The sequence below is a fragment of the Ictalurus furcatus genome, chromosome 25, assembly GCF_023375685.1.
Source record: "Ictalurus furcatus strain D&B chromosome 25, Billie_1.0, whole genome shotgun sequence".
NCBI lineage: Eukaryota > Metazoa > Chordata > Actinopteri > Siluriformes > Ictaluridae > Ictalurus > Ictalurus furcatus.
The window spans coordinates 9,982,578-10,010,077 of NC_071279.1; the positions used below are offsets into that span (position 1 = coordinate 9,982,578).

The 27,500-nt window shown below is 39.0% G+C and overlaps 3 protein-coding genes across 3 annotated transcripts in view; all 3 read left to right on the top strand.

Annotated features, from left to right (window-relative positions):
* The window catches only part of si:dkeyp-51f12.3 (uncharacterized protein LOC107988041 homolog), a 10,011-nt gene extending 3,248 nt beyond the window's left edge, over nt 1-6,763 (top strand). Inside the window, exons 2-3 of the mRNA XM_053614554.1 lie at nt 1-246; nt 3,227-6,763. The exon at nt 1-246 is cut by the window's left edge and continues 225 nt beyond it. Coding sequence (XP_053470529.1) covers nt 35-246; nt 3,227-3,422 — 408 coding nt within the window. The 5' untranslated portion in view covers nt 1-34 and the 3' untranslated portion in view covers nt 3,423-6,763. The remainder of the gene's footprint in view (nt 247-3,226) is intronic.
* A 514-nt stretch (nt 6,764-7,277) lies between these two features.
* bsnd (barttin CLCNK type accessory subunit beta) lies at nt 7,278-10,828 on the top strand. Its single transcript, XM_053614349.1, has 3 exons — nt 7,278-7,662; nt 8,072-8,157; nt 9,347-10,828. Exons 1-3 carry the CDS (start codon nt 7,486-7,488, stop codon nt 9,606-9,608), a joined length of 525 nt encoding a protein of 174 aa, XP_053470324.1. The 5' UTR covers nt 7,278-7,485; the 3' UTR covers nt 9,609-10,828.
* Nucleotides 10,829-15,929: 5,101 nt separating this feature from the next.
* pcsk9 (proprotein convertase subtilisin/kexin type 9) overlaps nt 15,930-27,500 on the top strand; it is a 14,593-nt gene continuing 3,022 nt past the window's right edge. The window contains exons 1-9 of the mRNA XM_053614851.1: nt 15,930-16,089; nt 17,477-17,668; nt 20,551-20,674; nt 20,853-20,986; nt 22,955-23,096; nt 23,289-23,485; nt 24,666-24,849; nt 24,936-25,106; nt 25,828-25,976. Of these exons, the coding sequence (XP_053470826.1) occupies nt 15,931-16,089; nt 17,477-17,668; nt 20,551-20,674; nt 20,853-20,986; nt 22,955-23,096; nt 23,289-23,485; nt 24,666-24,849; nt 24,936-25,106; nt 25,828-25,976 (1,452 nt within the window). The 5' untranslated portion in view covers nt 15,930. The remainder of the gene's footprint in view (nt 16,090-17,476; nt 17,669-20,550; nt 20,675-20,852; nt 20,987-22,954; nt 23,097-23,288; nt 23,486-24,665; nt 24,850-24,935; nt 25,107-25,827; nt 25,977-27,500) is intronic.

Genomic DNA, 27,500 nt, shown 5'->3' on the forward strand with positions numbered 1-27,500 from the left:
CCACAGAGCACTGGTGAGTGTGGGGGTGCTGCTGATGGCCCTCGGTGTTGTCCTCATGATGTTTGCTACAGTGTACACTGTTGCATTTGGGGCTGCCTTTGCTGCACTTGGCTTCGGTGTTCTCATCTGCTCCTTCTGCAGAGTGATGAAGTCCAGCAACCATAACATGACCATCCCAGGTCACTTCCTGCTGACCTCGCGCACCGGCACCCAGTACACATATGAGCAAGCCATCGCTTTGCAGAGGTAAAGAAGCCCTTATGTCCTTTTTAATGTGGAACCATGAATGACATGAAACCAGGAGTATTCTGTTGCTATTTCTTTATGCCGCTAATACTTGAGATGAAGATTAGAGATTATCTGGAACATCCATTGCTAAACAGTAAACAGAGCCTGAGGGTTAATGAGTAACATTATAGCGAGGTGAGAGAAAGGCAAACAGGGCTCGCAAATGGCAAAGACGCTGAGACAATCAAATGAAAAGTGGTTGCAGGTTTGTTCTGTTTGAGTTTCCATGCCATCTAGTTTTAGCACTAGCTTTAGGTAAACAAAAATAAAAACGACAAATGTGGTAATAAAATAGAGAAGATAGAGAAAACAAGTGGGGGTAAAACTGCAGTGTTCCTCCAGTGGATGACAGACATGATGGTCCAGCACCCTGTCCTGACTGTGACCCTGTTCTTTAACCCAGTCTAAAGCACAAATTGCGAGGGGAAGCCATGAACTCAGCACTTATTTCTTCTAGAAACTTTTGAGGCACAGTGCTGGAGCTGAACTGGTCACAGGTTGTAATACACATCAGATACCTCAGTGCATGTGGACAGACCACTGTAGACAAAAATGTAGCTGTTTGAAGTTTATTGTGAACTTTTGCTGTGGCGTTAGGTGCCCTTTTATTCTGTAAGATCGGTAGTTCAAGACAAAGCACACAGTGGTTGCTGAACAACTTCCTCTGTCTTAATTTGGTCCATGTCTGAGAGCAAGAAAAAGTAGGCAAGTTTCCAGTCAAATTCTTTTGAGCTGTTGGTATGTCACCAAAGCGGTCTCAGACCGGAGTGTTCACGAGAGACAATGCTAGGGTTGTTTCTCAGAACTAGGCTGGAGAGGACATGAGTTGCATCTGTTGCCAAATCCCTGTGCTTTCTTGATGGTAATCGCATGATTAGGAAAACAAATGCTAACAGAAACCAGAGTCAGCTGAAAGCAAGTTTTGCAAGGGCTGGAAAGAGTATTTTGCTGACATCATCTAAAATGTTCTAGAGGGTCTCTCCCTTTTTTCCTCCTCTGTCTCTTTTTGGAATTGACGTAGTTTGTATGAGAGCATAAACACTCCAGCTGATTGTATATACTCAACACTGGGTCTACTCCACTAAGCCCTGAGCATGAGCAAATAGGCTGCAAATTTTCAAAAATAGTCATGCCAGGTTTGGGTTGTTTGAATTTCTGTTTACATTGGGTCTTTGTTGATTCCTGCCCTAAACATATGATAACGCAAGTTGATAATAAGCATGCTAATTTGTATCTTTTATTTAAAATACTACAACCCCAATTCTGAAAAAAAGTTGGGACAGTATGGAAAATGCAAAAGAACAAACAAAAAGAGTCATTTGAAAATTCACTTCACCCTGTACTATATTGAAAATGCATTAACACATTATTTGATGTTTTACTTCGTGAATTTGATCTATTTTTGAAAATATACACTTAATTTCAAATCTGACAACTGCAACACACTGCAAAAAAGTTGGGACAGTCGACTGTTTACCACTGTGTAACATCACCTTTTCTTTTAATAACACTTAGTAAGTGTTTGTGAACTGAAGATACCAGTTGGTTAAGTTTAGCAAGTGGAATTTTCCCCCATTCACCCGCACTCTCTGCTTACGCAACCATGCGCTTGTAATCCAGGCAGAATGTGGTTTGGCATTGTCCTGCTCTGGATGGCAGCATATGTTGCTCCAAAATGTCAAATACATATCTTTCTGCATTAATGCTGCCCTCACAGATGTGCAAGTTACTCATGGGTAGTGACACCTCCCCATACCGTGACAGCCGCTGGATTTTGGACCTGACGCTGATAACAGCTTGGATGGTCCTTTTCCTCTTTGACCCCGAGAACATGACGGCTGTTTTGTCCAAAAACTATGTGAAATGTCGACTCGTCGGACCACAAAACACGATTCCACTGTGCTTCTGTCCATCTCAGATGAGACCGAGCCCAGAGAAGTCGGCGGCGCTTTGCATAGTAAAGCCTTCACTTGCATCTGTGGATGCAGCGGCAAATGGTGTTCACTGTCAAAGGTTTACCAAAGTATTCCCGAGCCCATGTCAGGATATCCATTACAGACTCATGACAGGGATTGGAGATCATGAGTATAAACGTATACCTTCAAAGGTAAACATGAAATACCTTGTTGTTATACGTTTTTTGTTTAAATACAAGTCAAAGTGCATTTACAAATCACTCCTCTTTGTTTTTATTAGCATTTTCCATACTGTCCCAACTTTTTCAGAATTGGGATTGTAAAAGCATCATGAAGTACAAGAGCAAAACCATGTTGTTGCAAGCTCTGATGAAGTTACTAAGTTTTGTTTGACTGCTAGCCAGCTGAAAGTCTTGATTGATGTTCTGGCTGCAGGTAGACAGGATCTGTTCTTTCTCTGTTTGATTTAAAGATATCTGTGCATCTTCTCTGTTATAAGAGGAAGCCTGAAGATGACAGCTTAATAATATACTATAAATAATAAAATGTACTTTCATATCACATTATATACAGTCTCTAAAGTCTTGCCCAGTGATGAAGCTTAACCTAGATTATTGTTGAATTTTACATAAAGAATGCTATTTACATTATCATCTTTTTTTTCCCTTTTTTTTTTTTAAATAAAGTTTGTGATGCTTTGGTTAGTGGTTTTTTTTTTTTTTGCGGGGGGGGGGGGGGGAGCTAAAAAAACCCTACCTCTAAACACTATTCTATTGATATAGAACTGGAAGACGTTCTCTTGATAGCATTGGCTTGTCTATAGTGACCAAATTAATAAATGGGCAAAATAAAATACATGATTATCAATTGTCTACTATTGGAAAATTTATCTAGCAGATACCTGAAGTAAACAAGTAATATAGAGCCAGTGCTTTTAGCTCTGAGGAAGGAAATATCTTGTCTTGTATTGGCTGGCAACTTATCACAGTGGGCAACTATTTATAACTCTTTATCGTTTACAGGAGGCTGGACAGGATCCGCAGAGCTTCAGCAGAAGAGCGGCGCTCAGCCCAGAACTCCCCTGCAATACTCCCCGGTCTCCACAGCCTACCTGGAACGCCACCTCCCTGGGACATGGAGCCTCCACCATCCTATGAGACTGTCATGAAGACCACCACACTCCCACAGCCAGCTATGATTATGACTCAGCCGTCCTGACCACTTGAGAACAATGATAACCAATTAGGTGCTAATGAGAGCTAAGTGCTGAATCCCAGGCTGTATGTTTTCCGTATTTGTTGTAAATCACTCAGGCAGTTTGAAAACCATAAGTGGCCATTATGAGCTCGTCTGATTATATCCAGTAAGTAGCATTGCCTCATCAATGGCTTCATGCTAGTTATATGACTTTTTATTACCTAATAATACCAAGTAACTTGCAACTTTAATCCTATGTGGAAATTTGTCTACGTTTTTACTCCTTAGAAGTGCCCCTGACATGGAAATCCCCAGCAGAGTAAATTTTTACTTCAGAGTAAATGCTTTTTTGCCCAAAAAGTTTAGAGCCATTGATAAAACTCTGCTAAAAGTGGGACAGGAGTCAATTTTATGGCTGATAAATAAACTGACTGTTTTTTGGGGGTGGTTTTGTACTTTAAGTACACAATATTCAGGGAGTTCTTTTGGTTTGGTTTCTCCTTCTACGATGGGCAAAAAAGTTAGGAAACAACTTTTTGCCCATTTCTGTTATCGACAAAGTGAAAGTGTGTAAAAATAAGTTGGGGATATTTGCCGTCTACTGCCTGTTTCCATCCAGTTCTCCTTTTATCGATAAAATGGTGTGCGTGATGATGTCATCCTTTAAAAAAAAACAAATTGTCGCATAAGTTTTGGTGTATCGCAAAATAAATCTGCCCTTGAGCCGGTTATATACATCATTTTGTGTAGATCACAAATTTTGTATACCTTTTGCGTCCCGCGTGTCCTCAAATCATGGGAAAATAGATAGAGTATTGAGATAATGAAACAAAATTGACCAGCTTACTTTCATTTTAATTTCACAAATAATTGCAGTTGTAAGAAATATCAGAGGACGAGGTCAGAATGGAGCAGCTGCTCGTCTGATAGTATGCTGAAGTCCATGGGCATAGCCGGAGTGGCTCATCAGGAGAATCGGGAGAATTCCCAGTGGGCCGCTCATAAATTTGGCTCATAAAATAAGCTTGTGTTACATTATTGTGTGACTGATAAGGAAAGTAATGAATTACACTTCATTTTTATTTAAAGCAGCGCATCAGTTACTTATGCATAAAAAGTGCCGTTTTCTCACGTTACTTGGCTCAACACGTGTTCTCTCTCTCTCTCTCTCTCTCTCTCACATACACAGACACACACACACACACACACACGCAAATGCGCGTACTCAGCTCGTTACCATGGAGATACCAAAAAAGTATATTTCTTACTGTAATACTTCATATTTGTTTGAATGCAAACAAACATTTTTTCATAATGTTACATTTGGACTTTTATAACAGAAAACAATACTCAGTATGTCATTTGTTATTTATCTTTATATTCTTGTTGAAACACGTCAGTAATAAATATAATGGGATAGTAAGAACTGAACTGCCACTTCATTTATCAAAGTTCTTCCACCACGAAAAAAAGGGCTGGTCTTGGGCATTAAACTCCCGAGCTGAAAATGGGTCCCACTCCGGCCCCGCCCATGGTGGAGGTAGTGTTGGAGAGCTGCGCCCATCGCAGATTAGCACCAATCACTGGTTTTGACCTGAAAGCGGATTGCTCTCGCCCTGCTCAAGCTGGCATCCTGCACCGACACTACAGTGTTGCAGTGGGGAAACCTTCAGGGTTAGTAAAACCGTCCATTGATGTGTATGTGTGTGTGCACAGCTAATAAAGAAAAACTAATGCGGCGTTATATCAGGCTGCTAAATGTAGCGGGAGACCAAAAAAATTTCAATGCACTAAACCTTTTCATGAAAAAAAAAAAAAACCTTGGATGGAAACGTGGCTATAGATTTCCAGCTATTTTACACCAGGAGAAAAATATTTTGTCCTTATTTCTTTATAATGATCGAGACAAATAGTTTAAGTATGTCTTTTTTTTTTTTTTAATTGAATGTAGTAGTGGATAAAGTGGGAAAGTAGTACTCCTCAGGAAAAAAAAAAAAAACAGGTTTGGCCCTCTGGGGGAAGGCATTTATAGAATGCTAGAGCAAAGAGTTTCCTTCTGAGAAAAACTCTTAACTATCCAAAGAATACTTTACAGAAGCATTTTCTTTTCCTAAAAGTGAATGGCAGCGAAAAGGCTGTAGATGTGCTTGTAGAACCACATGCAAAGTCATAGCTGTCCTTTAATGACAGATTTAACATAAATCACTTTGGCCGAATAGTTTCTTTTTATAGTTGCTTTCTGAGAGGGAAGAGAGGAAGTTCTTCTTTTGAGACAACATCAGGAAGTGATCCTGACAGTCCCTGAGCTGAGTTTGAAAAATCATGTTTCAGATCCAGAGTAATGCCTGGTGGGGAATTTGCATTTCTACACTATAAAGGAGCAATATGCACATTACAGCATGGGAAACAATGATAATGAAAGAATAGTATAATATCCCAGATAGTTATTGACAGTGCCAAGAACAGTGCTGTTATGTTGCTATTAGGAATGTGTGTGACAGATTACTTCACCCCACCTTCCTGACCCTTTACAGACAGTTTCAGATCATTGTAGATGCTTTCATGACAATCCTACAGTATTAATACCACTACAACACTACGGTGCAAATGAAAGGGAATAGATTTTTGGCTAAGCCGATAGACAGATTAGATTGTAACAGAAAGTTTGTGTGTTTATAATTCCTGTGTGTGTTGCTTTACTGGTCTTGCTTTGCTAGCTGAAAGCATCTTCTATTATAACTGTGGATTTATCCTGACAGTGCCAATTTTTTTTTTTTTTTAAATTCTTGGTAGTGCCTTGGACCACTGATCAGTTTAATGGCTCATAAACTTTAACGTCTTGGACCAGCGTGTGTTATTTAAGAGGAGGATATTCTTGATTTTCATTTTGCCACAAGTTTATGTAGTGACATGTTGTAAAAGAAATGCACTGCCCTGACTGAATGTAAAACACTTCTCTTTTCCAATACTTCCCTTCTCATGTACACTACTTAATACACAAGCATATGTGCCACAGGCATTTTAAATCAAATATACTTAGTATATATATATGTTTGAGTTGTGTATTTGCTTAACTTTTGTATAAACCTTTTTCATTTCACTCTTTGATATTTTGATGTTTAATGTCAAATAAAAGAATTAAATCAATTTACTGCTCACTATACATCACTTCCGTGCTGAAAAGCTGTTGAGATTTGATGATGTCGGTGTGGAGCAATAAGATTGCAAGCATTGCTGTTGAGCTGAGTGGCCTAATATTAAACCTGTATGTAATTCGACAACAGATAGTTAACAAGGCTAAACCAGATTGCAGCATAAAAACCAAATTATCTGTGAATGAGACAAATTATATGTTGAAACCAAGCTGTAACCCACAATGGTTATTAATTGTTGCGTAATCTTGTTTTAGTTTCACTTAGCTTTATAAAGTATTAAGTAGTATAAAGCTGAAATCAAGATTTCAGTCTTTATTCAGGGTATGTATAAAGATTTCATACTGTATTATAATGAATATTGCCAAAATATGTGGAAAATTTAGTTTTCAGGTGTTTTTGTCTCACTTTTTTATTTATTTTTGCAGTATACTTTTGCAGTATACTAGCATTCACAGTATATACTAGACACTAATGACAATGTACAATAAGTACACAGTGTACATTGTAGGTCAGCTTCAATTGATATTACTGAAATGCATTTAACTTAACTTATGTATTATTATTTAAACTATTGGTTATTAGTACATTGGTGTGTATTATTGACAGATGCTGATCATTTCTTTGTGTTTATCAGTCTATATATACACCCAACCCTTCACAAACTGCCCCAGTACACCTGTCTGCATTTCACTTTTACAGAATTGCTTAAGCACAGTACAGGTGCAGCCTTGGGGAAGGTCACCTGGTCAAGCTTCATTAGCACTTCAATGATCCCGGCAGCTTTGCTCTCCTCTCTCTCTGCAAACCACCAGTCACATGTGGTCTGATTACTTGTTCTCATTTTGACCTCATTGCAGCTGAAGTCACTGGATTTCTATTCTCCAGATTGTTTTCTCTTTCCCCCCCCCAGAGCTCCATACATAGTCTACATGGCAGAAAACAAGCCTTACCGTTATGGGCTTATCGTCCTGGGGCTGGTGCTGGTGGCACTGGGAGTCTTCTTGGTGGCTGTGGAGGAGCCTCAAGTGTTTGTCACTTTCTGTACAATGGGGGCGCTGATGGTGAGCATTGGGACAATTTGGAGCATGTGCCAGTGCTACCCACGGGTAAGGAGAAAAATAAATTGCATGTTTTAGTAACAGATTCTGTTTATTTGCTAATGTATTGCATTTCCTATTATATGTCAGCATTTCTGTGTTCAACCACATTGGATAAGGCAGGACTGCAGAGTAAATGTTCAATTGAAATTATTTTTTATTTCTTATTTACCTGACTAAATACAGTATATGTTATTGTCCTGCAAGCACTTGCTCTACATGATCAATGTATCAGTATAAATATGGTCTAGTCGAAACCAAATTCTGATCCATATTGTAATTATTAGCTATTGCGACATCCAGGAAAAGACCACATACCTATTATATAGCATTACCTATCTAAGCACAGTTTATGTTATATAACAGCAGTCCACATTGTTGGTCAGCTTTACAGAAGTCACATTGCTGCATTCTCTAGGTAACATTCATCCTGCAAGAACGGGAAGTGTTAGGAAGCAGTGAGAAACAGGAGCTGTGTGCTGAAGTCAAAGTCCTACAGGTCAGGTAGGTCACACTAACATGAACAACAGATTTCTAGGAACATGATACCAAGGCTTGGTCGGAGGTTCAAAATAAACCAGTTAAACTTCTTGTTTGAAGTTTAAATATCGATCTACAGCCATGGTTGCAATGGTTTACATTACACTATATTACAATAATTACTGGCCAGCTATTTTAAACACAAAATGCAGCTTTGTGCAGTTAAAGAAAGACATGCTCAAAATAACCAGCAATCGATTCACTTGTACTAATGCAATCTATTTCACCACATCAGATTCAGAGGCTTTCTCAGTCTGACTGTGCTTGCATGACCTATCACCAATCGTTATTCATCACTTCTCCCATCAGTCCTACACTAACAAGGCTCAGAGGTCTGCTGATTGAATCTGGCCAGACAGTGAATGTGGTTATGTAGACTATGATGAGATTATATTGATGGTAATATCGATGGAATGGAGTTTTAATCCAGCAGACTCAAAGATCTAAGATATTTCATGCTTGTTTCAGAGAACTAGATATGTCCAAGTTTTTGTTTTGTGAATGTACACTGATACACACTGGTATACGTTCAGTGTTCACTTTAATATGCACATGTGTACACCTGCTCATGTATGCTGTTATCTAATCAGCCAATCATGTGGCATCAGCACAGTGCAGATCAAGGTCAAGAGCTTCAAGTTAATGTTCAGATCAAACAGCAGAATGGGGGAAAGTGTGATATCTGTGACATCAACCAAGGCAAGGTTGTTGGTGCCTGATGACTGATTTGAGTATTTCAGAAACTGCTGATCTCCTGGGTTTTTCCACACACAACAAACAAAAATATCCTGTGAGTGGTGGCTTGCAGGCTGAAACACCTTGTTGATGAGAGAGATCAGGGGAGAATGACCAGACTGGTTTGAGCTGACAGGAAGTCTATAGTAACTCAAATAAGCACTCTTTATAGCCGTGGTGAGCAGAAAAGCATCTCGGGTTCCACTGCTGTTTGCCAAGAACAAGAATCTGATACTATCATGGGCACCGACTCACCCAAACTGGACAGATGAATACTGGAAAAAGACCAGGTGATTTTTTTTCCCTAAACTTTTAACTGTCCAGTTTGGGTGAGTCTGTGCCCATGATAGCCCTGGTACACCTCTGTGCTGTTCACTTTTGCAGAATTGATTTATTTTATTTTTTGTTTTAATTCCAGTGACAGTTCGGATGAACCCGTCAGGGCTCCTCTGGCTGTTTTCAGTCAGATAGAGGATGTCGAAAAGGATGAAATCCTCTCACTATCCGAGACAGAAAAATCTCCTGAGATCACTGGCATCGCCCAGAGCTCTCCCAGCATGCACCAGGCCTGCTCGAGTACCTCTCTTCCAGACAACAGGGCTGCACAACCTGATACTGATCTCTACTATGGGGAGGTGGATGATCCCAGCTTCTTAAAAACAGAGCTGGATAGTGAATAAAAGTCTGAAATGCTTTTTAACTCAGGGGTCATAAATGCAGAATGGGTAGTGCACTGGTTGCAGTACATCCTGGTTATGAGACACACAAATGCCTCATTCCACTCTGATACTCACTCACACATACACATTACCAACTGTGATTCACATTTCCATGGAGACAGGAGTACAGTTAAAGGGGATAAAAGGAGGAAGTGGTGAGAGAAGGAGCTAGTAAATATTTAAACTTTATGTTCGGGTCATGAATACGGCTTTGTATCACAGTCAACAGCTTTACAATGGCAGCAGCTGCCAAAATGTTTTCTTCAATCAAGTGTGCTGGGGAAGACAACAAAAAGAGCAATATGACGAATAAAATGGTTAAACAAGACGTGTGCAGGACTAGTGTCTGATATGTAGAGTTGTTATGAGGCAAGTACATTTAGATTAATGTTCAGGTTCAGCTGTGTTTATACCATCAGCCATCCAACAAACGTGACGACCCTGGATAGACGTCCTGCTGCAACGCTGTGAAAATAACCAGACATAGTCATTGCTTTATAAGGAGAACATGCACATGCACACAGGGTTTACTGAACGATTACGGTGCATATCAACCCATTCAGGTGTCAGTATAGTGCAACTCAGAAATCCACTCACTCAAACATAGTTTAGTGTAATTGTCATTTTCCTCAACATTGAGCTATTTTATTATCTGTTATCATTCAAAGTTGTAATGCGAAGTGGTTTACAATCATTTCAGCAGATTTCCAACGATTTTCATCTCAGATTTGTTTTCTGAACTCAAAACCCAGTTTAACATAACACAACGCAGTCTTCATAACAGATCTGCAGAAGGCAGCATCGGACTATATTTAATAGGAGAATTTCTGCAGGACAGACAGGAGCTGGGATTAACTTTCACTCAGACGAATAAGAGCCATTTCTGGAGATACGGGAAAATAGTCTAAGCTGTTTAGCTGTTTGATCTCATAGAACCCTGTAATATTTCCAGATGCAATGTATTCATTTCACAGACGCTTTTATCCAAATCTACTTACAAATGGGTCAGAATGCAGTCCAAGACTAAATCTGTAGCTAACTGTGATACAAGTGCTGCACAACTAAGTTTCCACTGATTGACCAGAAAAAAAGAAATGGTGCAAAAGTAGGAGAGAGACGCTTCACAAACTTCACGTGAACTTTTCACATGTAGTACACGTGATCTTATATTTCCACACGTTATTTTCTCCCATGATGTATTTATTTTTGCGTGTTTATTTTTCACGTATAAGGTTTCATTTTTGTCACATGATTAAATATTATATTATATTATTGAGGTTCCATGTGTTTACTTGTATTCAGATGTGCAATTTCAGGGCATAACAACGTGAAATGCACCATCACATGTTTTGTTTTGGTTCCCGTTTTACTCACATAAACGTGTGGAAAACATAATCATATGTAAAGTGTACACTGAGACCATATTGAAAATCTGGGGGGTTTTTTCTTTTAAAATGGGAAGTAAACAGAAGGTTTTAAAAATATTGATCTATTTTAAACAAAGAAAGTAAATGTTCAATATCTTGAATACTTAAATATTAAAATTAATATTTTTGCTCCTTTAACATTTAGCTTTGCTTTGCACATTTCATGTGTATTCATTTTTTGCTTTCTTGTTATGTTAATCCTAACACAGGCTAAAAAAATAAACAGGCCATTTAAACAGCTTAATAAACAGCCATTATGATCACACATTTGTTTTATTTATTAGAAAATACAACAACCTGTTTGATGATCAGTCATGTATATAACCTGAGGTCTGTTTGTACATTGCAAAACTTTGCTATTATGTTGAATATTTTTATTGTGATATGTATTATAAGATTTATTAATTCATTTATTATTCATCTTCAATAATGGCTTTATTCAGGCCATTGTATAATAACAATATTATGTTTAATATTTACTTTACTATTATGTTCCGTGCCTTCGCTGTAAGCTTTTGTCCTCTTTGAAGGGATTATTAAGTGGCATGTTTTTTATTATTATTATTTTATTTTGTTTATTTTAAACAGTTGTCCCACTGTGGGTTTATGGTGTCATCAGTGAAGACACATCTGCTTTGTGTGTCCACAAACTTTTGGCCATATAGTGCATCACAAAATAGTAGAATGTACCATTAGGGGAATGAGAGACATAACTGTTCTAAATTGAAATAGTAAACCATACTTGAATTCAAAATTTTGAGAAAAATAAAAAAAGAGAACAAATCTGTGCTACTTCATTAGGGGGCAAAATAGAGAAATAAACTCAGAGCCAAAAACAAAATGTGCCGCTTTCCAAAAGAATTTAGGAGTTTCATAGCAGTGGGGATGAATACTTATGCATTTTGTGAATAATTTTACAAACTGTATTGATACCCATCACCTACCACTCCAGTATTGGGGGCTATTTTGTACAGATTCATGACATATAATCCAGTTTTAGGTTGTTACACTACAAAATATGGAAAGGTTCAAGGGAGGTGAACACTTATGCAATATAATAATATACAGTATATTGGTTTATAATTGATATAATTTATAATACCTTTCAGATAAAACCTGACACATTTAAGAAGAGTTTTTGATGCTATTGTTTTGATTTTCTTATGGATATTGGACTTGATTCAGATCAAGACTTTCACTTGGCCAACTGAAAACACAAATCTTCTTTCTCCTGAGCCGTTCTTTGGTAGAGTTGCTTGAATGCTTTGAGTCATTGTCATGTTGGAAGACCTACTTTTGGCCCAGTTTTAGCTTTTTAACAGATGGCATAACATTCTGTTCAAGACTCTGCTGGTACACCTCATGGTTCCTTTAACGATAAGGAATTGTCCTAGTACAGCCCCAGATCTTGACGTTCCCACCACCATGCTTGTCTGCTGGGATAAAATTCTTTTGCTGGAAGGCAGTGTTGGGTTTTCTATAAACATTATACTGCCACCTACTGGTGACGAGTGGCAGGGCTTTGCTAATGGGTCACGTTTGTTAATCGGTCGCATGAATGGTCAGGGAGGTAACAGAAAATATAAATATACAATTAAATATAATATCCAACTGCAAATGTACGAGGTATTGACAGGTCACTGGTCTGGTATTTCCATTATTTTACACCCCTATTTGTTCCCTACTTGTCAATTCACTGGCATATTTTAATCAACCCTTAATGATGTGTGCTGAGATTTGTTCTAAGGTTAACAAGAAGGGAGTGAAAATAGAGAAAATATAGCATACCGCTGGTGTCATTTATAACTTAGGCCTATATCTACTCTTTATCTCTTAGTGTTATCCTTGATGCATTTCATGTTCCTGTTGAAATGTAGAAACTATAGGTTTAGGATATTTGGATATTTAGAGGCAGGTGTTTGTTGTTTCTTCCTGTTATGGGTCGTTGTGAGTTGTTAAAAGGTATGTTTATTCTGTGTTCTTTAATAAGGTTGTGATTATGATAAAGGTATGTCTCCCTTGTACTTCCTGAATAAAAGAGGCTGTAATAGCTAAAAGGCAAGTTATGGGACACTTTTAGATACAAGTACTCTTTAAGTGTTACTGATGGGTTAGGAACCCAGATTAATAAAAGGAACCCTGATCTGAAATAGGATTCTGCATAGAACCTTTAATGACTCCCCCAGAGAAAAAAACCTGAAGTACTGGTAGGAGTTCTAGATTGAACCTTTTTTCATAACAGTGTATATAACAACTCATATACTTCAGCATTGTTATATTTACTTTGCTATTAAGCAAAAGAAAACATTTACTTATGGAATATCCGTACCTCTAATCGTATTGTTAGAGATCATTTCAGTTCAAACACATGCAGCTAGCCTGGATTATGCCCAGAATAATATAAATGTGAGATGGGAATGGAACATGTTCGGTTCTAGCAAGCTTATAGAATAACCTCTGAACCTGTATCGACTCAGGTCGTGCATTCAGACCTCTATGTAGGGGATGGTGCCTTAACTTAGACTTGAAGTTGTTATTTGTTTCCAGTTGCACTGACTGAATTCATTCAAGAGCAGCATTTTTTTTATGGCCCTGAAACAACTATTCACAATTATAATACAATCACGCTAAAGATACTGAGGGTGGCAAAACCATGTCTCATGTTTGCCTCTTAGACAATAGCATTAACCATCAAGCATGGGGAAAGAAATTGTGGTTGTATGGCTTTAGTGTATCAGTTTAGCAGTGACAGGGCTTTAAATACGGCACACACTTACTGAGTATTTTATATGACACGCATACCTAGTATGTGGACAATTAAAAATGATAATTTCCATGTACAGTGTGTGCAAATTGTTCATCAATATCAGATTCTGGACAAAGCACTGCTGTCTAGTGTATATTTTTGGGCAGGTGACCGTTGCTCCACACAGCAGTTCTAGCAAGAAATGCAAAACAGGAGCACCTGTACACCTGTAAACCTGCTTATTCGTGCATTTATCCAATCAGTAGAAGCAGCAAAATACGTTAAATCCTACAGAGCTTTAGTTAGTGTTCGCATCAAACATCATAATGGGGGAAAATGTGATCTCAGTGACTTTGTCCATGGGATGATTGTTGGTGCCAGATGGGCTAGGGTTTGATTATTTCAGAAACTGTTGACCTCCCACACATAACTGTTTACATATAATGTTTACACACAGTGGTGTGAAAAGCACACAGAGAAAAACATCCATGATGAGAGAGGTCAGAGGAGAATGGCCAGACTGGTTTAAGCTAACAGGAAGGCTATGATAACTCAACTAACCACTCTTTACAACCGTGTTGAGCAGAAAAGCTTCTCCGAATTTACAACGCATTGAGTGTTGAGGTGGACTGCCTACAACAGCAGAAGAGCACACTGGGTTCTACTCCAGTTTACAGTTGGCACATGCTCCCCCAAACTACACACCAGGCTATGTTTTTCCAGCCTTCAACTGTCCAGTTTCTGCGATACCACTGTTGTAGCCCATCTGCCTCAAGATTTAATGCGTTGTGCATTCTGAGATGCTTTTCTGTGGGCTGGTTTCTGAAACACTCAAAACAAGCCCGTCTGGCACCACCAACCATGCCAAGGCCATTAAAGTGCACCTATTATGGTTTTTCAAATATTACCGTTCATGTCGTGTGTCATATAAACAGCTGTTTGTGAATGTAAAAACGTCTGCAAAGTTTCAAAAATCAAAGCGCATAATAAACAGAGTTATTGATTCCCAAAAAAAGGACTTACTTCCTGTACTAACCCAGGTAGGTTTGTAACAAAAAGCAGACTGACACATCTGACCAATCAAAGCAGAGTATGCTCTCTGAAAGGAGGAGTTTAGAATGAATCCTTTAGAACCTTAACTTTAGAACCTTAGAACTTTAGAAGTGTTTTTGACCTTGGATTCATGTAAATCTATTGTATGAGACCTTTAAAACAAAATTAGGTACGTTTCAAAACCATAATAGGTGCGCTTTAATGTCATGAAGATCACACTGTCCCTCGTTCTCACGTTTGATGTGAACATTAACTGAGGTGTTTGCTCTGTATCTGCATGATGTTATGCATTGTGATGCGGTTATCTGGATAACTGCATGAATGTTCCTAATAAATTGGCCGGATTAAAAAAGAAAGAAAGAAAAAAAAAACCCTGAAATGAAAAGGGGCAAAAGTGTGATTTCAGAAAGGCTTCACTTCTAACCATTAGAACATGATTATGATACTTAGTGGGTTCGATAAGCATTGAGTCATGTTTATTGAACAAAACAAGGCAATTAGGATGAGAAACATGAATATTTTATTCTGTATTTTAGCCTCATATTCCAAACAAATACTTCATACCCAAGTCACAAATATCAGATCACAGATAAACCCAGGTGACGCAGAATGCCAGTGAGGAGTACACTTAGATCATATGAACAGTTGATGGAGAATCAACATGGAAAGTTTCATCTTCCAGATTCAGACTGAAACCTGACCCCGTTTCCTAAAAGTCCTTACGTAAGGAGCGATCGTTCGATCTGAAGGCGGTGGCGTGAGTACTTCATACGTCATCAGGCCCCGCCTTAAGTAACTGACTTTATCAAAAGACCTACAGCATTAAATAAAAAACAAAAACAACTCCTCTAATAGCAGGTGCATGCGTTGGAGTGTAGGCTGAGAGTAACCTGCAAGGTGCGCGTTACTGCAGGATCTGAACAATATCTAATACACACACACACACACACACACACACACACACACACACACTGTGGCAGCATCCCGTGAAAATATTAACGCGCTTAAACACGTCTGCGGAATAATAGCCTCGAAGCAGACAACAGACTTTTGGAAAATGAGTTTTTTCCTCGTGATGTGTCTGGCGGCGCTGGCAGCTTGTGACAACCCTGAAGAGAAACCGGTGAACGCACCTGTGATCGATCATCATCATCATCATCATCATCATCCTCCTCCTCGAACTGAGGGCGTGGCCGAGTTCCTCAGGTGCACAAAGGTGAGACTGCGACCTGCTCTGCACTTTACCTGCGCAGTTAAAGGTGCAATAGGCAATGTTTTGCATTTCTTGCTAGAACAAATAATGTGGTAAATTATGTGGAAATGATCAAACATAATAATCGAAGCCATTGTGTCCACATGATCTTTAGCAAACTGCAGATGGGCAGCAATGTTCTTTTTGGAGAGCAGTGGCTTTCTCCTTGTAAACCTGCCATGCACACCACTGTTGTTCAGTGTACTCCTGGTGGTGGACTCATGAGCATTAACATTAGCCAATGTGAGAGAGGCCTTTAGTTGCATAAATGTTACCCTGGCTTTTTTATGACCTCATGGACTACTACATGTTTTTCTCCTGGACTGATCTTTCTTGGTTGATCACTCCTGGAGAGGGTAACAATGGTCTTGAATTTCCTCCATTTGTACACAGTCTATCTGACTGTGGATTGGTGGAGTCCAAACATTTTAGAGATGGTTTTGTAACCTTTTCCAGCCTGATGAGCATCAATAACTCTTTTTCTGAGGTCCTCAGAAATCTCCCTTTTTTTTTTTTTTTTTTTTTAGGTCAAGATACACTTCCACAAACATGTGTAGTGAAGATCAGACTCTGATAGATCCCTGTTCTTTAAATAAAATAGGAGGCTCACTCACACCTGATCATCATCCCACTGATTGAAAACACCTGACTCTTATTTCACCTTCAAATGAACTGCTAATCCTAGAGGTTCACATACTTTTACCACTCACAGATATGTAATAATGGGTCATTTTCCTCAACGAATGCATGACCAAGTGTAATATTTTTGGGTCAGTTGTTTAATTAGGATCTGTTCATATACTTTTAGGACTTCTGAAGATGTTTTTTGTCATGTTTATTCAGATATATGGAAAAATTTTAAAGGGTTCAAAAACTTTCAAGCACCACTGTATATGCAGCATACTTATTCATATTAAAAGCATACTAATTCATATCAAAAAGCACCCATTTAAGAAGAGAACACCATCATATGCGTGATGGTGAAGCCACATAGCACATTTCAGTGGGCATATTATGTGTGTAAACACTTTTGCTGATTGATGTTTTGGACATTTCTGTAAAAAGATGATGCATCATCATTATTAACACAGCAAAGTTTCCTGTGTTGAATTAGAACATTATTATTAACACATTATGAATTATTTAGATAATTACTGTAAGAGGGAAACCAACATGGCGACAATGAATTACACCCTGCAGATGAAAACTCAGTGTTTTTTTCTATGAAGTTTTTGGGTGAAATTTGTGCGTGACTCTGTGTCTCTGTGTGTGTGTGTGTGTGTGTGTGTGTGTGTGTGTGTGTGTGTGTGTGTGTGTGTGTGTGTGTGTGTGTGTGGTGTTTGGTGCACAGAGTGCGTGGCGCATACCGGACCAGTACCTTGTGGTGTTGCAGGAGGGAGCACGCGACAGTCACGTGCAGCGGACGGTGAGCACTCTGCGTGCGCAGGCTGCCAGGAGCAGACACACCATCCACATCACACACACTTACTCTGGAGCCTTCTGTGGATTCCTGATTAAAATGAGCAGCGAAGTCCTGCCCATGGTAAATTAGCCATCCTTTACATAGTTTGTTTGATTGTCTTTCTGTCCTGTACAAACTAGTGTTGTCCCCATCATGGTAAACATGAAGATTCCACTTAGAACCTTTGATAGTACTGTAAAACTTATAATACTGTCCACTAACTCAGTGGTTTTCAAAGTGGGGGCTGCGGCCCCCTCGGGGGCCGCCAGGGGGCGCCCCGGGGGCCTTAACAATTTGGTGTGCCCATCCCTCCCACTAGTATGTTTTCTCTTTCTCACTCTCAGACAACCACACAATCAATTCCTAAGGTAATGTAATGTAAAGATGTAAGATGTAATTATTAATTTTTTTAAAAAAGGGGGATATATTCAGAAGTCTGTATTTTTAATGTTTTAAATACATCTTGCAAAAGGGGGGGCTCAGTCAAATGTTAATGCCATTTGGGGGGCCTTGCCCTGGAAAAGTTTGGGAACCCCTGCACTAACTCATCGTTTGTTCCAGCGACTAAGCAGGAAAAACGTGCAACTCTCTGTTAACATCTAAGTTAGTAAAATTATCTACTAATGAACACTGTGTAAATTACTCAGCAAGTAATAAGGAAGTAATGGTTTGGTAGTTCATTATGAAGTTAGCAATAATCAAAGAGTACTAAGCTATAAGTCTTATATATCTCCTAGGTGACTATAATCAACTTGTAGTTATGTAAAAATTAGGGTTGCCTGACCCCAGAAGTCCAAGGGTTAAAATCTTCCCAGTTGACCGAAATTTATTTCGAATGGTGGCCAGATGATATCTAAATGCAATAATAATGATCAGTACAATATTATTTGTTTCCATAAAATATAATTAAGACTATATATCAACTTGTGAGTCATGATCTGACACCCTGGTTCATTATAAATGCATGCTATTGTTTAAAGGCAATTTACACTTTTGCTGTATTCCTTAAAGCTACAATAATGTATGTTTTTAAGTTATGGCTACAAAGATACATGAAGTCATAATGTTAGATACTGCCACAAAATGTGTCTCTAGGTCCTCCCTGCCCCTCTGAATCCAGCAACCATTGTATTTTTTTCTTGGAAATTATTTCTTACTACTCTGTATTTATTGCTTATCTCATGATTTACTTCATTATTACCCAGGATTCCATAGTAGTTAATAGTACTGACTTAGAAGTTGACTTTGGCCCTGAAATTGCACAAATGAATCCAAATAAAAACAGGTGAAACATGAAGAATATTTGATTAAATGTGAAAGTGAATGAATTGTGTGTGTGTGTGTGTGTGTGTGTGTGTGTGTGTGTGTGTGTGTGTGTCGGGGGCATGAAATAAAAAAAATCATGTGGAAAAAAATTACAGGTGAAAATACATGTGCATTACAACGTCCATTAAATGTGAAAAGTGTAATGTGTATATTTTACATGTGACATTCATGTGATTTATCTCTAAGGGCCTGGATTGAAAAAAAAAACAAAAAACATTTTAGTATTTTAATGGTATATCTTCTTTGAAAAGTGTATTAAAAAGTTTGATGGGGCAAAAACAAAACTGTGACACACTTTTGGTATGTCCCAGTCTCTGAATAAAACTTTACATTCACAGTATCGAAGATGGCTCTGAGTGCCATATAAAACGGAAGCAGCATTAAACTTTACATTTTGCTACAATCTCTTAAAACAGCCTTGATAGAATAGACCCTGATATATAAACAAAATACAGTTTCAAAAATTTTGTAGCATATTTTAAGTATGCTCCACCTGAGCACATTTATTGTCGTGCCTTATTTATACGGGTATAACAAATGGTGTATCCATTTCAGATTTTTTTAAATTTTTTTTTATCATGGTATATAGTGATCTGTATACGGTCACATCACTATTTCATACAGTGCCCTCCACTAATATTGGCACCCTTGGTTATTATGAGCAAAGAAGGTGTGAAAAATTGTCTTTATTGTTTAACCTTTTGATCTTTTGTTTGAAAAATTCTCCAAAATACTTTGCTCTCTCTCTGTATCACAGATGTATCAGCTAATATACTGACTAATGCCCTATATACCTAGTCACTGACATTTGGTAGACAGCCTCCTCTTGGCAGAAGTGGGGTTGTGCCATATTGTGTCTCCATGTTTTAATATAGGATTTAATGGTGCTCTGTATGATGTTCAAAGTATTAAAAAAACAACAACAACAACAACAAAAAAAAACTCTGATTGATGCTTTTTCAGAACATTGTCCTAAGCTTATTTTGAAATGTCTTTGGTCTTCATTATGCTATTTGTTTAGGTGTGCTCTGTAAGGATTTCCTGGGGTCTTCCAGGAACAGGTGTATTTATATTGAGATCACATGACACTATATTGCTCACATGTTGACTCCATTCAACTAATTATATGACTTTTGCTAGTAACTGGTTGCATCAGATCCAATTTAGAGGGTTTTCTCCAAAGGGGGTAAACACATGCATTCACAATTTTTTTTTCATTTATTTATTTTACTCTCACTTCAGTATTACGGTTGATTTCATAAAGATTCATGACAAATAATCACAAAGCCCATTTGAGTTGCGTTGGTGTGGTGGTGAATACTTATGCAATGCAGTGAAATTTCTGAACAGAAATATGTGGAAAATGATAACCACTGTCTGGCATCACACAAACTGCATGGCCAAATCGTTACGCTTTTACCTCAAACTTCATTTTGTAGTTATGTTGTTAACATATGTATAGCTGTATATATGTGTATCTTCCATATGTACAGTATGGTATATACAGAAGTTGAGGTAAAATAAAAATGTTTTAGTCAAACTATTCCTTTACCAGTCTGAGCTCCAGTGAAAAGCAGAGTGCAGCACACAGCCTGCTTGCCCGTCTCGTCTAATTTCACTCTGTGTGCCGCTCACAGGCTCTGAAGCTGCCCCATGTTGCGTACATTGAAGAGGACTCGTCCATTTTTGCCCAGGGCATCCCATGGAACTTGGAGCGCATCATGCAGACGAAGCATGAGACTGGAAAATACACACCACCCAGTGAGTGCACTTACACATGACACATGCGCATACATACACACCATAAGCTATTTGCAGTATGCCATGGCTTTATTCAGGTGAAGGATTTTTGAAATTCTGAAAGGAAGTGAAAATGACAATGTGTAGGAGATGTGAAATGAGAAACGCGTATGTGAATGAGAATTCCATGTGTATACAGATGATGGAGCACAAGTGACTGTCTTCCTCCTGGACACCAGCGTTCAGACGAATCATCGTGAGATCGACGGAAAAGTAATGGTGACAGACTTCAACAGCGTGCCTGAGGAGGATGGAGTCCGAGTTCATAGGCAGGTCAGAGGCCTAAGGAACCTTTACTGTGGATGGAGACAGCTGTCACTGTATATTGATGATGACACCACAGTACTGTTGAGTTCTCACATCTGATTGGTCACATGATGTTGATTCATTTCCTATAACAGTTTCGGACAGTAGCGCCAGCCGCAAGGCAAATCACAGGTCTATATTAATGCGCTTGCTCTAATACATTATGGACAGACCCACCACATTCACAAACGGATTTTTAAATCGATGTAATCGATGATAGAGAGTTTTTCTGTGAGGAGACATTTATTTCTCATTTTTGGAAGGAGTGTACAGTGTCCATGCTTTGTAATAGTCAGAAGTATAGCTGTAACTTTACGGTTACGATTATTGTTGATTATTTTCCATTAACTACCAGACATGTGTTATTCCTTATACAGTCCCCTCCAAATGTATTAGAACAGCAGGGCCAATTCTTTTGTTTATGCAATACAGTGAAGATATTTTGGTTTGAGATCAGGATGAATATGAGAATTTCAGCTTTCATTTCCTGATATTTACATCTAGATGTGTTAAACATCACAGAACATGACATCTTTAGGTGAGCAAACGTATAAGAACAGACAGTATTAAAGTAACTTAATATTTGGTTGCATATCCCTTGCTTCAAATAACTGTATCAAGCTGGAAACCAACTGAAATCACAAAACGGCTGCATTCGTCTATTGTGATGCTTTTCCCGGCTTGTACCACAGCGTCTTTCGGGTGTTTGTTTTGGGAGGTTTCTCCCTTCAGTCTCCTCTTCAAGAGCTGAAATATATGCTCAGGTAGGTTAAGGTCTGATGGTTGACTTGGCCAGTCTAAAACCACTTCCACTTTCCTGATAAAGTCCTTCGTTGTGTTGGGACTGTGTTTTGGGTCACTGTCTTGATGCATGATGAAATTCCTTCCAATTAGATTAGGATGCATTTCTCTGTAAATTTGCAGACAGAATCTTTCTGTAGACTTCTGAATTCATTCTGCTGCTACCTTCGTGAGTTACATCCATCTAAGCGCAAGCCTTGACACTACCACCACCGTGCTTGACTAATGAGCTTCTGTGTTTGGGATTATGAGCAGATCCTTTCTTTTTCCACACTTTGGCATTTCCATCACTTTGGTAGAGGTTCATCTTGGTTCCAGAACATTTGAGGTTCATTTCTGTATTTCTTTGTGAATTCCAATCCAGTCTTCTGATTCACACTGCTGATGAGTGGTTTGTGTCTTGTGATATGGCCTCTATATTTCTGCTCTTGAAGTCTTCTTTGATCAGTGGATTATGATAACTTCACCCCTGTCCTGTGGAGGTTGTTGATGATGTCACTGACTGTTATTTTTAGGTTTTTCTTCATAACTCTCACAATGTTTCTGTCACCAATTGCTGTTGTTTTCCTTGGCTGTCCTGTTTGATGTCTGTTGTTAGTACACCAGTGGTTTCTTTCTGTGTCAGGACATTCCAAATTGTATTGGTTATGCCCAATGCTTCTGCAATGGCTCGGATTGATCTTCCTTCTTTTCTCAGCTTCAAAATGGCTTGCTTTTCTCCCATAGAGAGCTCTTAGGTCTTCATGTTGGTTTATCCATTTTAACAACAAATTAAGTGCTTACAGGTGAAACCCAGGGCTCAAATCAAGAGTAGACATTCAGAGCTATTAATTGTTTAAACAATCAATCAATCTAACAGGGTGCACCTGGGCAACTAGAAACACCTGTCAGACACATGTTCCAATGAAAACATGCAGATACTGGGTGGAGGTTTGCATGTTCTACCCTGACAGTAACCTCAGCTCAGGCTCAACTCATTATTGAATTCATTTAGCACTATGTAGTGTTACTGATGCTGTATAATAAATACCTGCAGATAGTAAGAATCTTAGACTCATACAAGAGAGATTGCTAAGTGCAAAATGAAAAAAGTAGCATCTGGATATCCATCTTTTGTTTTTGCATCTGTGGCAGGCTAGTCAGTGTGACAGTCATGGAACACACATAGCTGGAGTGTTGAGTGGGCGAGACTCTGGTGTGGCACGTGGCGTTGGTGTGAACACTGTGCGGGTGCTCAACTGTCAGGGCAGAGGCACTGTGTCTGGAGCACTGGCAGGTAAAAAAAAAAAACAAAAAAAAAAAACCCAAAACACCAAAGTTAGCTGTTTACACAATAGAAAAGAGAAAATAATTTATATTATTGTTAATGTCATGACAAAAATATTTTTTAAATGGCCTCTACTTTATATGAATTGTGCATATTTCTTGCTATTTTAAAAACTTCACAAATCATTTTTTTTCCCTACAGGTCTGGAGTACATCCGTGCATCTCTGCAGGCCCAGCCAGTCAGGCCTGTGATCATACTACTACCATTTGTGGGGGGGTTCAGTCGCACTCTCAACATTGCCTGTCAAGAAATGGTACATTCTGGTGCAGTTCTGATAGCTGCTGCAGGGAATTACCAGGATGATGCCTGCATGTACTCACCAGCCTCAGAACCAGAGGTATTACACTCATCACACTCATAGAGGGGCACAGATTCATACTCTATATGGTCAAAAGTATGTGGACACCTGTCCATTACACCCATATGTCCTTGTTGAACATCCCATTCCACGTTTATTCCCCCTTTGCAGTTATAATAAGCTCCACTCTTCTGGGAAGGTTTTCCACTAGATTTTGGAGCCTGGCTGTGGGGATTTGTGTTAATTCAGACACAGGAGCATTAGTGAGGTCAGGCACTGATGATGGGTGAGAAGGTCTGGGGCGAAGTCGATGTTCTAGTTGCTTGCCAGGTTTTTCCACAGTCAGTAACCAGATCACTTGTTTCACCTTGGACCTTGTACATCCCTGCTGAAAAAAAAAACAGCAGAAACCATCACAGAAATTCTAATTGTTTCCACTACAGATATAATAACTAACCATCAGCTAATCATTAAAACCATTAACATTTCCATTATTGGTCCTAAATGGTATCCACTAGACATAACATGCCACCAATAGAAGGCAACAAATTACCAGTAGAGACCCACAGGGACCTTTGCAGTTTCCATTAAAACCAATACAATTCTCATTATAACCATTAAAGCCATTGCAAGTTCTATGAGGGTTTCTACTGGGTTTTTTTTAACTTCCTGAAGACTTTAGCTCCAACCATAATCGTGTCCACCGTGACCCTTGCCTTAAGAAGTTCTTGATTAGCTAAAACAGGTGTGTTAGATTTTGGTTGGAGATGAAACCTGCAGGAAGGTAGATCACAAGGAAGAGGCTTGCTGACTGCTGGTGTACATAGTGTCAGGTTCAAAATTGATGTTCACATGAATTAGACTTAAAAGTGCACTATGCATATTCAACGATTTACGAAGCATAAACCAAACGCCACTTATTCATCAGAATGGCATATAACTTGGAACGTCACTCGCCAGTGTAGGGAGCCATGCACATGCCTGGACAATTTAGAGTAACCAATCCACCTACTGGCATTTCTTTTGGGAAATGGGAGAAAAACGGAGAACCCAAAAGAAACCCACACACACATGGGGAGAACATGCACAGAAACTAAACACAGACAGTAACCCGAGCCCTTGATTTAATCTGGGTAGTCTGGAGCTATGAGGCAGCTATAGTCCTATTGTGGCCTAGATTTGATAATAATAATATTATTACTATACTGACCATGTGCAGGTGATCACAGTAGGAGCTACCAATGCTGCTGACCAGCTGCTTAGTTCAGGAACCACAGGTACCAACCTGGGCCGCTGCGTGGATGTGTTTGCCCCTGGTGATGACATCATCAGCGCCTCCAGTGACTGCCCAACCTGCTTCACCACTAAGCGTGGAACTTCACAGGCAGCTGCTCACGTTGCTGGTTAGAAACAAGCGCACACAAACACACACTCAAGTTTCATCAGAATGTGGTTTTGATTACCTGCTTTCGTGTGTGTGTGTAATTAGGCATAGCTGCAGTTCTTCTGAACGCTCACCCCAGTGCCAGTCCTGCTGAAGTGCTGCAGCTGCTCCGCTATCACTCAGTCCAGCATGTGATAAATCCAGACTCTCTGCCTCCTGAACACTACCACACTACCCCTGACATGGTGGCTGCTTTGCCTAAGTCTGCTGCTACAGGTCAGAGTTCAGAGATGGTCTGTCTTTCCTTCTTTCTAATCAATTCTTGGTCAGACCTTAATTGGTAACCTTTTAAGCATATAAAGGTTATATGACATGTACAACTGGCATAAACCTACATAAACATTTATAGGAACTATCCTAACAAGTGTCAGCTGTAACAAATCCCTATGAACCATTTTTATTTGACAATTTAACAATTTTGATGTCGAATCTCTTGACAAGCTGTCAATGTTACTCTTGGAAAATTGGAAAATTACTGAGGTAAAAAAGTCAGTTGTCATGATCTTATAATGTAAGTCAGTGTCAGTTGACTCCACTTGTTGGAATAGGCAATAATGGTAAATGGTCTGTACTTATATGGATCCTTTTTAACCTTAGTGGGTTTATAAAGTGCTTTACACTGGTTCTCATTCACCCATTCACACACACACTCCAAATGGTAGCAGAGCTGCACTAGCTTGCCATTGCAAACAACATATGGTTCAGTGTCTTGCCCAAGGACACTTCGGCATGTGGAGTCATGTGGGCTGGGAATCGAACCGCCAACCCTATGATTAGTGGACAACCCGCTCTACCACCTGAGCCACAGCCGCCCCAATAATAAAATAATAAATGCTGTTGATTTATGTCAGTTGCTATGTAGTCTCGTGTAAAGTCTTAAGTAAAGTGTTACTCCATATGTATTAAGGCCTGAATTTGTGTATTTGTGTTGTCCCAGGCGAGACACTTCTTTGTCGTTCTGTTTGGTCTAAGAGGTCAGGGGTTGGAAGCTTTGACACAGCAGTGGCTCACTGTCGCCGTGGTGAAGAGATGTTCAGCTGTTCCAGCTACTCACCAAATGGAGTGCATGCTGGAGAAAAAATAGAGGTCACTGAATTCACCATCACCGATCTATAATTTCCTTGAAGCGCATTTTTTTTTTGCTTCTCATGCTGCAAGATACTTTAAGGAATGAGATATCTGCCCTCTTCTGCATACGTGAGCTCACAGGTGCCTGTGATTGGCTAGCGTCGCTATGATCAAAAGGGAAGAGCGAGAAAGAATATCATCCCTCCACCTAGAGAGCTCGGCCAATTTTGCTCCCGGTGTTACGGGTGGCGAGGGCATCTCGCAATTTCCAGACAATAGGGCGAACACTTTACATAAATGAAGAGTTAATAATCTACCCATGCTTTTGTACACCCAGCAGATGACAACCACATTCACTAAAGCAAAGTAGATCAGCAGAATATACGAATGTATGCAGTATAGTATTCTAATGGATCTTAATGTGATACAGGGAGTTTTAGCAGCATCAGCATGATGAAAGAATGGGGTGTAGGAAAATCTAAAATTCATGGCATCAGACAACGCTCATAACAGAGCACTTGAAACTTGCATGATCAAAGATTTCAGTGGAGTGGTATACACTCTTTGAATAAAGTAAATTATTTCATTTCAGTTCACCTGTGGAACACCAACATTAAACGTGTGCTTCTCGCTCCTCCACTTTTACAGTGAAACACAAAAATCTCTTCTGTTATTTTTCTTATTTATCAAAACAACAATTTAATTGCGGTGTGTATGCAAACGTTTTGTCATTATTAAAGGCTCACTATACGGTTGTGCTCATAAATTTAAATTACACACCCCTTGCAGAATCTGCAAAATGTTAATTTTTCTTTAAGCGCATAAAAATTGCTTGTTGTTTTTTTATTTAGCCCTGCCCTGAATCAGCTATTTCACATAACAGATGTTTACATATAATCCACAAGACAAAGTAATAACAGAATTCACACAAATTACTCAGTTCAAAGGTTTACACACCCTGGATTCTTAATACTGTGTGTCGTTACCTGGATGATCAACGACATGATGTGTTTATGTTTTGTGAGAGTTGTTCATAAGTCCCTTGTTTGTCCTGAGCAGTTAAACTGCCCACTGTTCTTCAGAGATCCTTCAAATCCTCCAGGTCCTGCACATTCTGTACTTCTCCAGCATATTCTGTATATTTGACCCCTTTCCAACAGTGACTATATGATGTTAAGGACAACTGAGGGACTCATACACGACTATTACAAAAGGTGCAAATATTCACTGATGCTGAAGAAGGCAACAGGATACATTAAGAGCCAGGGGGGTGTAAACTTATTTTGTTTAAAGATTTTTTTTTCATTTAGTACTGCCCTTCAGAAGCTACATAAGATATTTACATGTTTCCCAGAAGACAATACAATAATATATAATGTAATGCATAGAATAGAATTTGTTTATGTTCTTCATTGTGCCCTAAGGGTCTGAAAAATTGTGGATTTTCAATTCAAAGTCCACTGAGTCCAGCATGGAGGGTAGATTTGCAGACAACCTGTGTCGCCTTTAAGACATCTGCATAGAGTAACTGCCTCACTGTTT

Bases quoted from the DNA above. Each gene is read 5' to 3' on its own strand.
- bsnd (XM_053614349.1), top strand. From the start codon at position 7,486: ATGGCAGAAAACAAGCCTTACCGTTATGGGCTTATCGTCCTGGGGCTG. The intron at 7,663-8,071 runs GTAAGGAGAAAA...TGCATTCTCTAG, and splicing joins TGTGCCAGTGCTACCCACGG to GTAACATTCATCCTGCAAGA. The intron at 8,158-9,346 runs GTAGGTCACACT...TTTTAATTCCAG, and splicing joins GTCAAAGTCCTACAGGTCAG to TGACAGTTCGGATGAACCCG.